Genomic DNA, 12,767 nt, shown 5'->3' with positions numbered 1-12,767 from the left:
GGTGTGTCGGCTTCCAAGGCCAGCTGCCGAGCTTTCATGAGAAACATCACGCAGCGAGTGGGAACAGCTGATTAGGATGCATAGCTGAGCCACAACAACATATATCGCGAGTTTGGAGTTCATGTTTTCCTCGTCATTACTCTGATTTGCTCATTCGCTCGCTGGACTGAAACCGCCGTTGAAAATGCGTGTTTGAGATTACTTTACGCACTGAAATCACGCGAGCGTTTGCTGTAATTTATGTGTTTCATCGAGTCTGTCGGGCAAACTCAGCAAAAAAAACATCTCCTCTGAGGCTTTTTGTAATCGGGCCCATACATCTCGGCCTCTTTAAACTATTTATCTCCATCAGCGTTTGCAGGGATTTGACTGATTTTCAGCTGCAGTGCAGATATATCTGAATGGCAGCGCTCTCACAGAAAAAAGGGCACTTTGGCATTCCTCATTCCATGTCCCCGTCTTTCATTCCTGTCGACGGTGTCTTTAAAAGGCACATCTTAACTGGAAAGGTCAGCTGTGTGCATTGATTCTGTCTGCCTCAGCGAATCGGCAGAAAACCCTGTTTTCTCCCTCAACTAGCCCGACAGTAACCTGTGACTTGGCGCCGACTCGGGCCCAGCAGTAATGAATTATTGTCTGTTCAGGAGACTTTTTTGTGCCGTGCATCCATATGTATTTATACTTTTTCTCTTCCCCTTGATGTTATTCTTACCGAGGTGCTGCACGAATATAGAGCACTATTCAGCTAGATATTATTAAGACTGTATTATCATCAAGGCTGGTACCCTTACACTCTAAAACAACCTTAATACCATAATTGAAATATTCTTTTATCTTCCGGGAGAGTCTCGACACAGAATCTAACACATTTGCTGCCGGTTTCTCCACATTTCAAAGGGATTTTTTGTGCTTCAAACTTAATTTGCATAGGGATCACCTACAAATACATACAAGGGTGAAAAATAATGAGATTTGAATATTGTTTGCATGCATAAGAGGAATGTAAGCGGACTAATTTGGGGTTTCGGGTAGCACAATTAGTAGCAACACACAATAACTCTGGGGCTAAGTGCTGCGTGTTTCCCATCAGTCATCCTGTTAATGCAGCGCGTCGCCGTACAGCCAGCTGTGAAATGTGAACACCGTTATTTGACTATGGAAATGTAGTGTTTGAGCGCAGAGTCTTCAGTTTCCAACCACGTGAAACGGAATTATAACTCCTGTCTCTCTCCATTTCTGTCAGGTGTACCAGTACATGCATGAAACCATCACAGTGAACGGCTGTCCGGAGTACCAGGCGAGGGCCACAGCTAAGGTAAGGGACTATTTGCAATAAAAAACATAAAATATGTAACTAATGAGCAGCAAACTGTGATATAATTATATCATGGGACATATTTCAGGTTACTGCTGCATATTTACATGCTTTAATGCTAAGAAAAAACGCTCCTGCCCCTCCCTTCCAAAAAGCCCAGTTTGCTCAGATTGGTTAGCTGGCCAACTCTGTTGTGATTGGTCAATCCACCTTTACTGGCTTTGTTGAGGGCTTGCCAAAGTACCAGCTGGCAGGTATTATGTGTATGAGTATAGTGTGACATCACCACTTTACAGAAGGAAAGGCAAGAAGTCAATTAAAGGTGTTTGAATTAGTTGTGGAGTTTCTGTGGGGGAGAGGAACTCCCTTTGGGCATGAACTTTAGGCTTCGACACTCAAAACTGTTTAACACACTAAAGGAAAAGGAAGAAAGTATAATAGGTCCTGTTTAACATAAATTCATAAAACACTTGTACGACTGACAATGAACACCAGTCCCCTGGATTAGTTGTCGCTGTACAGATCGGATATATTGTAATGATGTCGTGAAATAAAACCGGCTTGAATAACTGCAAAAGGGAAATGCAAGTGGATAATCAGCCCTTAATCTTCTCAAACCTTCTCTCTATCACTTCTGGAGCGCTATGCTAAATCCTTACACATGTAAACAAAGAGGCTGTGCAGAGGAATGAGCAGCTAGCGTGGTTAGCCTCAACTTCAGGAGGCTTGCTCTGTGTGTGGTTGTTTTGCATATTCTGAATATGTGAAATGGAGTAACAAACGTAGTGACCCATAGTCAGAATGGACAAGTATGAGAATCACAGCCACTAATACTGGATCCATCAGACCAGGATTGAATACTTTCCTTGTCCGAGCACTGCATTTATTTTGAGGAACTTTCCTGTTGTAACGGCTCCCCAAATATTCATGGTTGAACCAAAAAGCAAGACTCAAAGACAGGCAGGTGAGATGAAAGTCCATGTTTTCTGAGAATCATCAAAGCGTAGCATCTGGCAGTAAACTATGCAGGCAGAACAGAGAGACGACCACTAGACAGATGCACACTCGACCAGACAGTCTGGCAAAGACGGAGTGGAGCTGGGCCGGTATATATGCTGACGACTAATCAGGGAAATGGGGAGCAGGTGAGTCAGAATGGAGGACCGGGGTTACTGCAGGGCAGAGGGAGTGTCTGGGCCTTAAATGGCAGGGACAAGGAATGATTAAGATCAGAGGTCACACAATCTGTATCAAACTCAAATTGATTCTTTTATTTCGGCGACTCACTCAGATCTTTAGTTTAGTTTGGGGAAACGCACAAGGTTAAACAAACTTATAAAACAAACTTGTAATCAATAGTGACATTAAAAAACAGACATTTTTTTCCCCAGAAGGAAAAGCTGACAGCATATTTCAAAAATGTGCTAGAGAATTTAATTTCTGGATGACAATTCCTTCACTATGAACCCAGGAGAGTGACCAGGAATCTTCAGTTAATAAATGTCGTTAAATTGAATTCCACAGAATGTTCACAGTCAATGAGCAGCTTTATTCTGCTTTATTCCCATTAGACAAACATGTTGTCTGCTGATGTCACTCTACATCCCGTTACACACGGATAAGAGGATGAAAAATGACCGTAAAACAATCTAATGATAATATCATGTATTTGTTTTGCTGTTATCGCGACTGACAAAAGAGTTGTTTGCTCGTCGTTTTTTTTTAGTGTACATTCAGATCAGACAAGGATGGACAAGGTCCATGCTCACTTTGAGATCTAGTCACGACTCACTGCTCGAACGGGGGCGTCGGCTCATATCTGCTCAAAAAAAAGGACCAGCTGTAAGATTGAAATCTCATTTATAAGATTCCAATCTTACAGCTCGTCCCTCTTCCTTCATATCCTTGTTTCTTCCACTCGACACATCAAAACAGTGGGACGGAGCGACGCAGCCACTCGAGCGGGACTAGTCGACAGCGCCTCGCCTGCATGAGACACAGGCCTTTATGAAAGAAAACAGAGCGGGCGGGCTTGTCTGATTTCATGTGGACGAGGGGAGAAGAAGAGATGAGAGCGCCTCTCTGTCCTTCAGTTGTTCAACGTCCAGCTGGGTCCACTCCTGTTCGGCTGAGTGGGTGGGTGGAGGATGAGAACAGAAAGGGACGATGAACACAGAGAGTTTATGCAGAAAGATTGTATGAGGCTTGGAGTGATGTGTGATTTATTCTCCTTTGTTTCCTCCTCCAAACCAACACTCTGCCTAGAGCACGAAAGGGAATTTGTTTCCAGGATTTGTTTGCAGATGGCTGAATTGCGATTGAACACCTTCATTATATTGATGAACATGCTGGCTTTCTTGCTGTGAGTGAGGAAGATTGATAGCTGCGCACACGTCTCCGCGTTAAGTGTGGATTTAGAGGAGGTGATGACTTAAATAACGTGATTTTCACAAGTAATATCTTCTTTGTTTAATCTATTTCATCTGTTTTTTCCCCTCTTAGATGAAAAGATCGGGTTGTGCATTAAATATGGAGCTTTAAGGGCGACTGGTAGCAGGGGTACGAGGGTTACTGATCCGTCAACACAGTCAATCATATTAATATATTTTTAATTTCATATGTGTTACTCCGTTTGGAATATCTCATGTCTGGAGTATCTATTAATGAGTCGAGTAAGTTCACCCTGCAAATAAACTTTCATGGCTAAGCTGGTGGAAAAAAGAAAGCTTCTGTCTGTTTTTTTTTATATAAGCCCGAAGCAACCATGAAGATATGATTTAAGCAGCTTTAAAACTCCTTCTCCTACTTTTCTCTCTTGGCCCCAAACTTCCAGACGCTGCTGTTCCTAAATCTGTTCGGATTGCGTGTCCACTGGGCAATTAAGCACACAGGTAATGGGCCTGAGCCGGCTTACTCTCAACTGGGAGCACTGGCTGTCTTTGAAAATGGTTCGACTCCGAGAGAGAGAGATTCGCAAAGTGAGGCTCCTGTGCCAGTTGCATTCAGTCGGCATCACACAAACAGAAACAAACGAATGAGAAGCATGCAGATACTTCGAGCACTTCATTTCTCAGGACGGTTGAGATTTTGTGTTTCACCTGAACGACTCCATTCTCTCTGATTGCTTCATTAATTAAATCAATTGAGCCTCTCATTGCCGGCTCCAGGCCCTTATTTCTGATCTCAATGAAGAACGGGGTCTCGTCTGTACGGGCTGCAGAGAAAATAACGGGAGCCGATGATCAATTGACTTTGGGTATCTAAAGTCATACTGTACTGTTTCGTTACTGAGGAAGTATCCCCGAGCAAGCTTTTCATTTGCAACGCCTCCTGTGTTCGAGAGGCGCCGGCCATCTGCCAGATTGCCTCTTCGTTCGCAGAAATGGAGATAAACTCGTGAAGGTCGATGTGCTGGGAGGCCTGGGAGGCGACAGTGTGCATGCTGAGGAGCTGCCTTTTGGCTTCACGGCGGGACGGGGGGTGGGGACAGAGACAAGGGAGGCAGAGGGGAAGTTGGTACAACACCCAGATTAAAACAGGCAGCGGGAGAGGAGCAGAAATGTGACGATCCATATGAATATGGAAGAGAGAGCGGAGACGGGGATGTTGCCTGGAGGTAGCGTCAAAGACCTCAAAGTGCCAAGATACTCGCCTGCTGCAGGGGAATTCGTATACATATGCAAACGCTTCTGACAGAAACTCCCCTCCTTCCACTTTCTTATCCTCCCCATTCCTCCAATCGACCTCACATATCATAGATGATGCCGACTTGACAGCGAGGCCCCGTGGCATCGGCGGATCAGTGGGCACAGGGCGTCTCTGTTCGGCTGCCGTTAGCATTCCCAGCCTCGCCTAACAAGCTTCCGGGTGCTTTGTTGTACAAGGAGCAAGGAGCCTCGCGGTTCAAAGGAAGCCCACAGTCGGCGAGCGACCAGCTGGTAGAGATTCAGAGGGTGAAAGTTGTCTGGCTGCTCCCCGAGTTTGAACTTGGATGTGTTAATCCGCGTGCTCAGAAAGCCAGAGAAGTGCTGGTGTGGAGTCTAAATCCCCGGCCCTGACTCAATCCTTACACTTTATTATCCACGACATCGCTGAAATGAGAAGGTGCAGAGGTTCAAAACGGTCTCACGCCGTGAAACAGTCAGACTCAGATTTTATTTTTTGTTGTTGATGTATGATTAAATATTAACCTCTCGAGGTGGATTGGTCTGAAAACACAACTTTCACAACTTTCAACCATGAGACTATTGTTCGAGACCGCTTGTCCCAAAGAGAGCCGAACATTCGTTTTGTTGCTAAATCTAACTGTACGTAGTTGTCTTAAGCCTCAACCTAAGTCAGTGGTTTTCAGTGGTGCAGTCACAAACGCTACTTCCAAACAAAATGAGCAACACACATAAAAGTGGACAATTTGTGTACAAAGACCAGTAGATTTCATTTTTGGGACTATTTCCCTACATTACATTTCCCTTGAAGCCTGCTCTCTTTTCGTCGTTTGTCAGATTTACTTTTGCTTTTCCAAAGATGATGGATTTGAGTTCATCCTTGACCTTTTGCAACAGCATTTGTAGCAACAACCCAAACTTCCTCACACTTCTACCTCCTAACAAGCTCTACTTTACTTTGGGCTCTTATTCTGAAAAGCATATTTTTCCCATCCACTTCACCCCAGTGTTTTGCCTCAAAAATAAATATGCACATACAGGTATTTTTTCATAGTTAGTAAGAAGCTTAGCGAGGAAACTCATCTTGCTTATCTTCCTGCAGGCAACAGTTGCTGCCTTCGCGGCCAGCGAAGGTCACTCCCATCCGCGAGTGGTGGAGCTCCCGAAGACGGAGGAAGGGCTGGGCTTCAACGTGATGGGCGGCAAGGAGCAAAACTCGCCTATCTACATCTCCCGCATCATCCCCGGGGGCGTGGCCGAGAGGCACGGAGGCCTAAAGCGAGGGGATCAGCTCCTGTCCGTCAACGGTGTGGTAGGTCACATGCATTTTTAAATGCGTACGGGGAGAGAGGCTCGATACGCGCTTTGGAGGCGGAGTGCAGATGCGCTTTTCCTCTCCTTATTTATTATTTAAGCCTGCTTCCAAAAAAGATATATCCTCAAATGAATTTTAACCAGCTTCTCACAAAAATGGAGCAACGTCTAGTTTCCAGTTTAATATGAGTCAACAGTCAGGAGAGCTATTGAGATCAAAGTGCTGCACGTGTCTTGAGTGAGGAGGAGACACACTTCACAAACCGCTAGAGAGACTTCAATAACACCAACTTTAAACCAGCTCAATTCCACATAATATCTCAGGGTATTAAAAATGGAGGAACATTTCCTCCCCTAAGAGCAGTTAATATATTTAATGATTTATTCAAATCAACTTCCTTTTTTAAATCCCGCTCTCTGCCGCTACACCGCCTGCAGAGCGTGGAAGGTGAGCACCACGAGAAGGCGGTGGAGCTTCTGAAGGCGGCGAAGGAAAGCGTGAAGCTGGTGGTCCGCTACACCCCAAAAGTGCTGGAGGAGATGGAGGCTCGCTTCGAGAAGCTCCGCACGGCCCGGCGGCGTCAGCAGCAGCAGATCCTCATGCAGCAGCAGCAACAGCAGAACGCGGCCTCTCAGCAGAACCACATGTCGTAGGTGAGGCATTGCTTTGAGGGTGGGGGGGGGGGGGGGAAGATGATGACATGATGAAGTTTGGGACACGCTGGAGGCAAAATGTTACGAGGAACTCTCAGTTTGTGTTGATGTTGGCGGCCCCTGTGGACAAAAGTGGTAGTGTTTCCCAGCACCAGGTCTCTCTCATTGTACTGCAGCAAAGACAGTCTGTTCTGTGTAGTTCTGGCTCTCCCGGGCCTCCCTTCCTCTCCTGGGCCTCGAGCAGCTGCCGGAGCTCAGACTGCAGGTTGGAGGCGAATTTGGGTTTGAGGTGAAGATGAAGATTCTGGTGAACGTAAATCATTTCATCTGATTTTGCTGAGAATCAGACCTGATGACAGGCATTAAGAAAGACATAGCCAATGTAGAAATAGCCAATCCTCTCAATGAGGGTCTGCTTATGTAAGTCATATAGAGGCATCAGACTGTTTCATCACCTCTCAAAAGTTCCTTGTGATTACTTTTATTATCTTGTAAAATCTGCTTGTTGTGGGAATACTTGACATTTTTGAAAATGCAATGCCACTAAGAGTAGAGGAAAATCAGAACACACAGAAATGTAAAAATGACCGGTTTCTGTTTTTTTTTGTTGTTGCTGTTTTTTTTGCCACATAATAGTTGCAGTGCAGGAATCCCAGAAACATTCTTATAAAAAACAAAGTGCGCTCAGTGAGGAGCTTTTTTAAAGACCTTTGGACGAAGCCAGTCATGATGTTAAGCTAAGCTAACTGGCTGTAGCTCCATATTTAGTACCTAACTCTTGGCAAGAAAGTGAATAGGCGTACCCACAACCCCAATTCTGATGAATTATTCATAGTCATTTAACGTTATTTTTAAAAGTTCACAAAAGGCTTTTGCTGTTTTCTAAAATACTAACCCATCATAGTGCGTGTACCAACAGCTTCTGAGCTGACAACTGTGACTTATTATCTGGACGGCTGAGCCTTGACCGCTCAACTCACGAGGACCACAAATTATCTTTCGGCTTCAACATGGATTTCTCTTTTCTTCATTTGAGTTGTGGATCTAATGCGTGTGCTATTTTAGGGCGGTTGAGTGGATACAGAGATCCACATACCGTGTTCCCGTTCAGTATTTTGCCCGTGTGCGTGTGCACGGCCCTGGATTAACACCTCCCAGCTGTATCGCTTTCAAGGTGACCGGACTTTTTCTGTCAGAAAAGCCAGCATGCTAATAATTCTTATTAGCATATTTATATTGATATCCTTACCTCCTTAACCTTACTTTTTTAATCTATTGTTTGTTTGAACTTTATTTATCAAATGTGCTATAAAAGAGTTGCTGAAAATGAAAAGTATCACATTTTGAAAGCTTAGAGTCTACATGGAAGGTGCTCTGCTCCTGTTAGCTCGTTTGCAGGTAGCAGACGTTTCCCGGCACCAAGCCGAGAGGTGTATTTTGCAAACTCAGCAGAGCATCTTCTGTGTAAACTTGTACTGCTTCTGTTCCGCCGGCGACTGTGTTGTAAAGGCTGTAAATAATTCAAGCTTAAACCGATTACATCTGTGGCTCATGCTCTGCAGCTACGTGAACAAGCAGATGCAGCTGCACTAAAGGAGGGTCCGCACCTCTGCTTTAGACAACATTTGTACAGCCAAAACCTAAAGGCAAGAAGAAACTTTTTAGACACTAATCACCACCATTAAGCTGAATCATATCATGCTACGCTTGATTCCGCTCAGGCTTCTCGAATTATCTAAGCGTTTCCCCAGCGTATTGGAGGCGGGCATGCGTCCAAGATCTCAGAGTCATTGCCCCCTTTGATGCTAAATCCCCCAAGCATATCTCTTGTCTTGCACTTGGCACGGTGCAGCTTGGGAAGGTATTTGGGAGCTTGTAACGGCGTGTGATGGCGGAGCAGCAGACGGGGCACTGGGCGGGGATCGTGTTTTATCATGCCGACCGCAGAGATTTAGCTTCGGGCGAGCCAAGAGGCTGCTGACCGGGTGACACGTACAAGCGGACAAGAATGCAACATGAGCCGCTGGTTTTCCCCGGTTTCCATCTGTTTCTGTCTGCGTTACACGACCAGCTGGAGTGAGGTTTTGATCTCAGGATCAATAATTAGGATGAGGAATGCATGTGAGAATTATTGCTTCCGTCATTTTCCCCAAATGTCCTGATGTTAATGAAAGGTATTTGAAGAAGGTGACCCAGCTCCTCTGTTAAATGAGGCCCTGCATATGTATGTCAGACCACATCAATTAGACCCTCCATGCATTTCCATACGCTTTCAGTCAACATAGGTTTCAGTTTTACTGCCATCAGTTTTTCTTGTCTCACATGATTGTAATTCACTCCTGCACTTGGAAAATATATATTTTCAGAGGCTGTTTATATATAATATACGTTGTCACGTCATATCTAACTCTGTGTTGTGTTGTCCTTCAGCATTGTATTGCAAGGCACTCACATAACCTCCCTAAAATTGTATGAACTGAGTCACTGAATGCGCCCACAGTAGCCAGCACTGCCTCTGCACAACACAACAGGCCGGCCACACACTTCCCTCCACAAGCTTCTCTTCTAGTTCGCAGATTCACAATGAAAAGTAATAAATCATACTCACGTAAAACATTAATGCAATAACATTACGTTGTGTGAATACCTGAGCAAAAGAGAAGGCATACCTTCCCAGGGAAAAGTGTGTGCCAGCTTCACACGTAACCCTCGACAAACTGCTCTTCTAATTAACAGGTAACAAATTAAAATAGATAAAAAGCTTTTGCCCCGAAACATAAAAGTCTTGTTGCATTTATTTTAAACTAAATGTGATTTAATTTCTAGCAAAAACATTGAAAGAGCCTCCCTTCCCAGTGGAAAGTCATGAGCGAAGTAAAGTTAAATTTGCTCAACAAACTCTTTCTTAAAATAAATGGATCGCTCTATTCGTGCAGGGAACATTCCCTCACACTGGAAAGTGTACAAGTGTGTGTGGGAGTGTATATTCTCTCCCATAAAAACGTAGTAGCTGTAGAGTGCTGCAGGAATTTAGTCCTAAAACCAAGAAATTAGTCATTTCTGCACTTCAGATCGCCTCATCTGGGAGTCGGAGTTTGGTTAGATGCCTGAAATCAGGCCCCTAGTTATTTTAGCCTTTTCTTCTATGACTTTAGTAAATATAATACAATGTATTTATATATAAATACAACATTTGGGTGTAAGAAAAGTAGGACAATATAACATCAGATGAACCCTTCAAATTAAAGGTCTCTACATGGATAAATACATCTACATGATTTACATATAAATAGAGTGGCTCATTCTGTCAGGTCGGTCGGTCATCTGTAATCTTTACATGCTGAGCTCCGTCGCTGGATTAAGGAACAGCATTCTGGCTTCTTTGCATTCGGCACGACAAGACTGCCTTCATAAAGGCTGGACTAATTGAAGCCTTGAGGCTGGTGGGACAATCAAACAGCAATAAAACGCTATAATCATTTAGATAATACAGCATTAGCTCAATAACACGCTTGTCTGAATGTTCCCACTAAGGCATCGCTCTCAGCTTGTTTCTCCTCTTTAACGATCTGCAGGTTGTTCCGAACCAAGATGTGAAGGTGGATCCCAACGACCGTCTGTTAGCGTGGAGGATGGACGGAGGAAGCCCTCCGTCGTGGAGGAAACCGACGCGTGGAAGACTCTTTTACTTACTTTGGCCCTGCAGTGAACCACCGATTACTGAGCTACACCAGAGAGAGCCGTTTGTCCTGAAACCGGTGCTTCGAAGAACAAACCTGAGGGAGGCCAGCTCTGAAAGTCGTCCATTTTAACTTTGTATTCCCCCTTTTATAAGTTGTTCTCCCCGGTCGTGATCTCCTTTTTTTTCCTTCTTGTGTTGGTTGTTTTGTTTACAGTCGTTCCACTTTTGATTGCTTTCCGAACATCCATCACACCGTGGCGTCCTTCGCCATTTTTGCCATAGATATCATTTGTACAGTGGTGTTTCTATTGATTCTTCAACTGGTGCTCGTGTCTCTGTAAGAATGACCATCGGTTTCTTCTTCTTCTTTCTTTTCGGTGTCCAACTTGTCCCGTTTTTGGATCAACGTGAACTCTTTTTTACCTTCTATATTGTAGCAGGAAAAGATTTTTGTATCTTGTAGGTTTAGCAATAACACACAGTCTTCAGTTCTTACACGTCAACACTAAATTCACAATCGGATTCATGCATATATATATATATATATATATATATATACCGTTGTATAAACTGGGTCTTATGTACTGTAAGGCAGCTTCTGTGTCCAAATCTATCCTCTTAGCCATTTAAAGAGATTATTGATTTACAGGTGGCATGGATAATTAATGTGCAATAACTGCGATTATGACAAGACCTCGTAAGCTACAAACCCAACTGAGATTCATCGATGTTACCGTGAGATTTTAACGAGGTTCAAATTAATCCTCGGAAACGTTAACCGCGTCCGATTTCCCGACAGACAAACAAGAATGTCAGCAGTCTTCATTTGAGTGGGAAAATAAATCAAAAACACGCTAGAATTATTTTTCAGACTTTTATAGTTTACGAGATTTAACATAAAGTTTTATTGTTCCTTTTTCAATGTTATGTATTCTCTCTGAGACGTGCAGATTGTTATTTCCTTGTATAACAGCTGGATACTAGCACATAGTTCATACCTGCATTTCTGTTTGACAATCATTTAGTTCTGTTTCTCCGTACCTGTAAGGGAAATCTGTTTTTTTTGTGGCCGTCTCCATCTTTGGTGCTCAGCGCTCCTTGTTGTGTTTGGGGTTCTTATTTGCACTACACTTCCCAGAGATCACTGCTTTGTAAGATCCTTGTTTCTCTGATCCCTGGGTTTTCTGTAGGTGGCGCTCCTTCCTTTGTTTGTTCAACCATGCAGGCTTTTTACCGCAAATGAAAAGCTGTCATCATTTCCAAGAAAGTGTTCATTTTCATCTTTAATCTTTTCCTCATCTTCATCTGATTGCACAAGTCCAGCAGAGCCCAACACTTCTCCATGCGTCCCGTTGTTCCACGCTGCCATTTCCTGGACAGCCTGTTGGCTCTGAGGTCACTTAATGCCAACACTTTGGTATTCCGTCGCCTCTGAGCTCATGTATGAAATATCCACTCATCTCAATACGACAGATCCCTTTTTGTATCTTGAAATCACAGGTACTCTTTCTTAATTGACTTACATTTTTGAAGCTGATGGTCCTGTACTTACCGTAATGATTAAAAAAAAGACAACAAACTGTTGATATGCAATTGTTATACATACTATATTTGTATAAATAAATCTATGTGCTTGTGTACAGTGAATGCTTTGTCGACCCTTCCTTTTATCCCACGCTACACCTTCATGTTAGCGTTTAGTGAAAACGATGTGACATCGTTGATTTGTTACCTACTCAATAAAAGCAAAGAAGTAGATACAACTATAGATTTATAAAAAATACAGATTGGTTTGATTTTGGCCGCAGCTACATCCAAGCCCTCCCGAAGAGATAAAAAGTGATTTATTTCAGTGGGAACATAAAGTCCAGCAGACTGTGCACTGCAGGGGAAGTCTTAGTCTGCCTGATCATGCAGATAAACATGTGTTTAATCAGCTGTTTCACTACTACTGATGCTTCCAGAGACCTACTTTCTAGCATTTATGGTCTAAAAGAAGTCCAAATATATTGTGTCTTAAACTACAGAACTCTTAAAAATAAATAAAATAAGCAATAAAATACTATGTGTCCTTCCCAATCATAGGTTTCACACATAAAAGGCCAAATAAATAATAAATGAAATAGTAAAACTTGTG

At 43.4% G+C, this 12,767-nt stretch overlaps 1 protein-coding gene across 1 annotated transcript in view; it reads left to right on the top strand.

Moving 5' to 3' along the window:
- Positions 1-12,277, top strand: part of lin7a (lin-7 homolog A (C. elegans)) — a 33,250-nt gene extending 20,973 nt beyond the window's left edge. Inside the window, exons 3-6 of the mRNA XM_084038359.1 lie at positions 1,244-1,315; positions 6,083-6,292; positions 6,733-6,948; positions 10,524-12,277. Coding sequence (XP_083894485.1) covers positions 1,244-1,315; positions 6,083-6,292; positions 6,733-6,948 — 498 coding nt within the window. The 3' untranslated portion in view covers positions 10,524-12,277. The remainder of the gene's footprint in view (positions 1-1,243; positions 1,316-6,082; positions 6,293-6,732; positions 6,949-10,523) is intronic.
- Positions 12,278-12,767: the final 490 nt, after the last annotated feature.

Source organism: Eutrigla gurnardus (assembly GCF_963514095.1).
Source record: "Eutrigla gurnardus genome assembly, chromosome: 21".
Lineage (NCBI taxonomy): Eukaryota > Metazoa > Chordata > Actinopteri > Perciformes > Triglidae > Eutrigla > Eutrigla gurnardus.
Note: the sequence above shows the minus strand (reverse complement) of the source record. Positions and strands in the feature narration are given on the sequence as shown.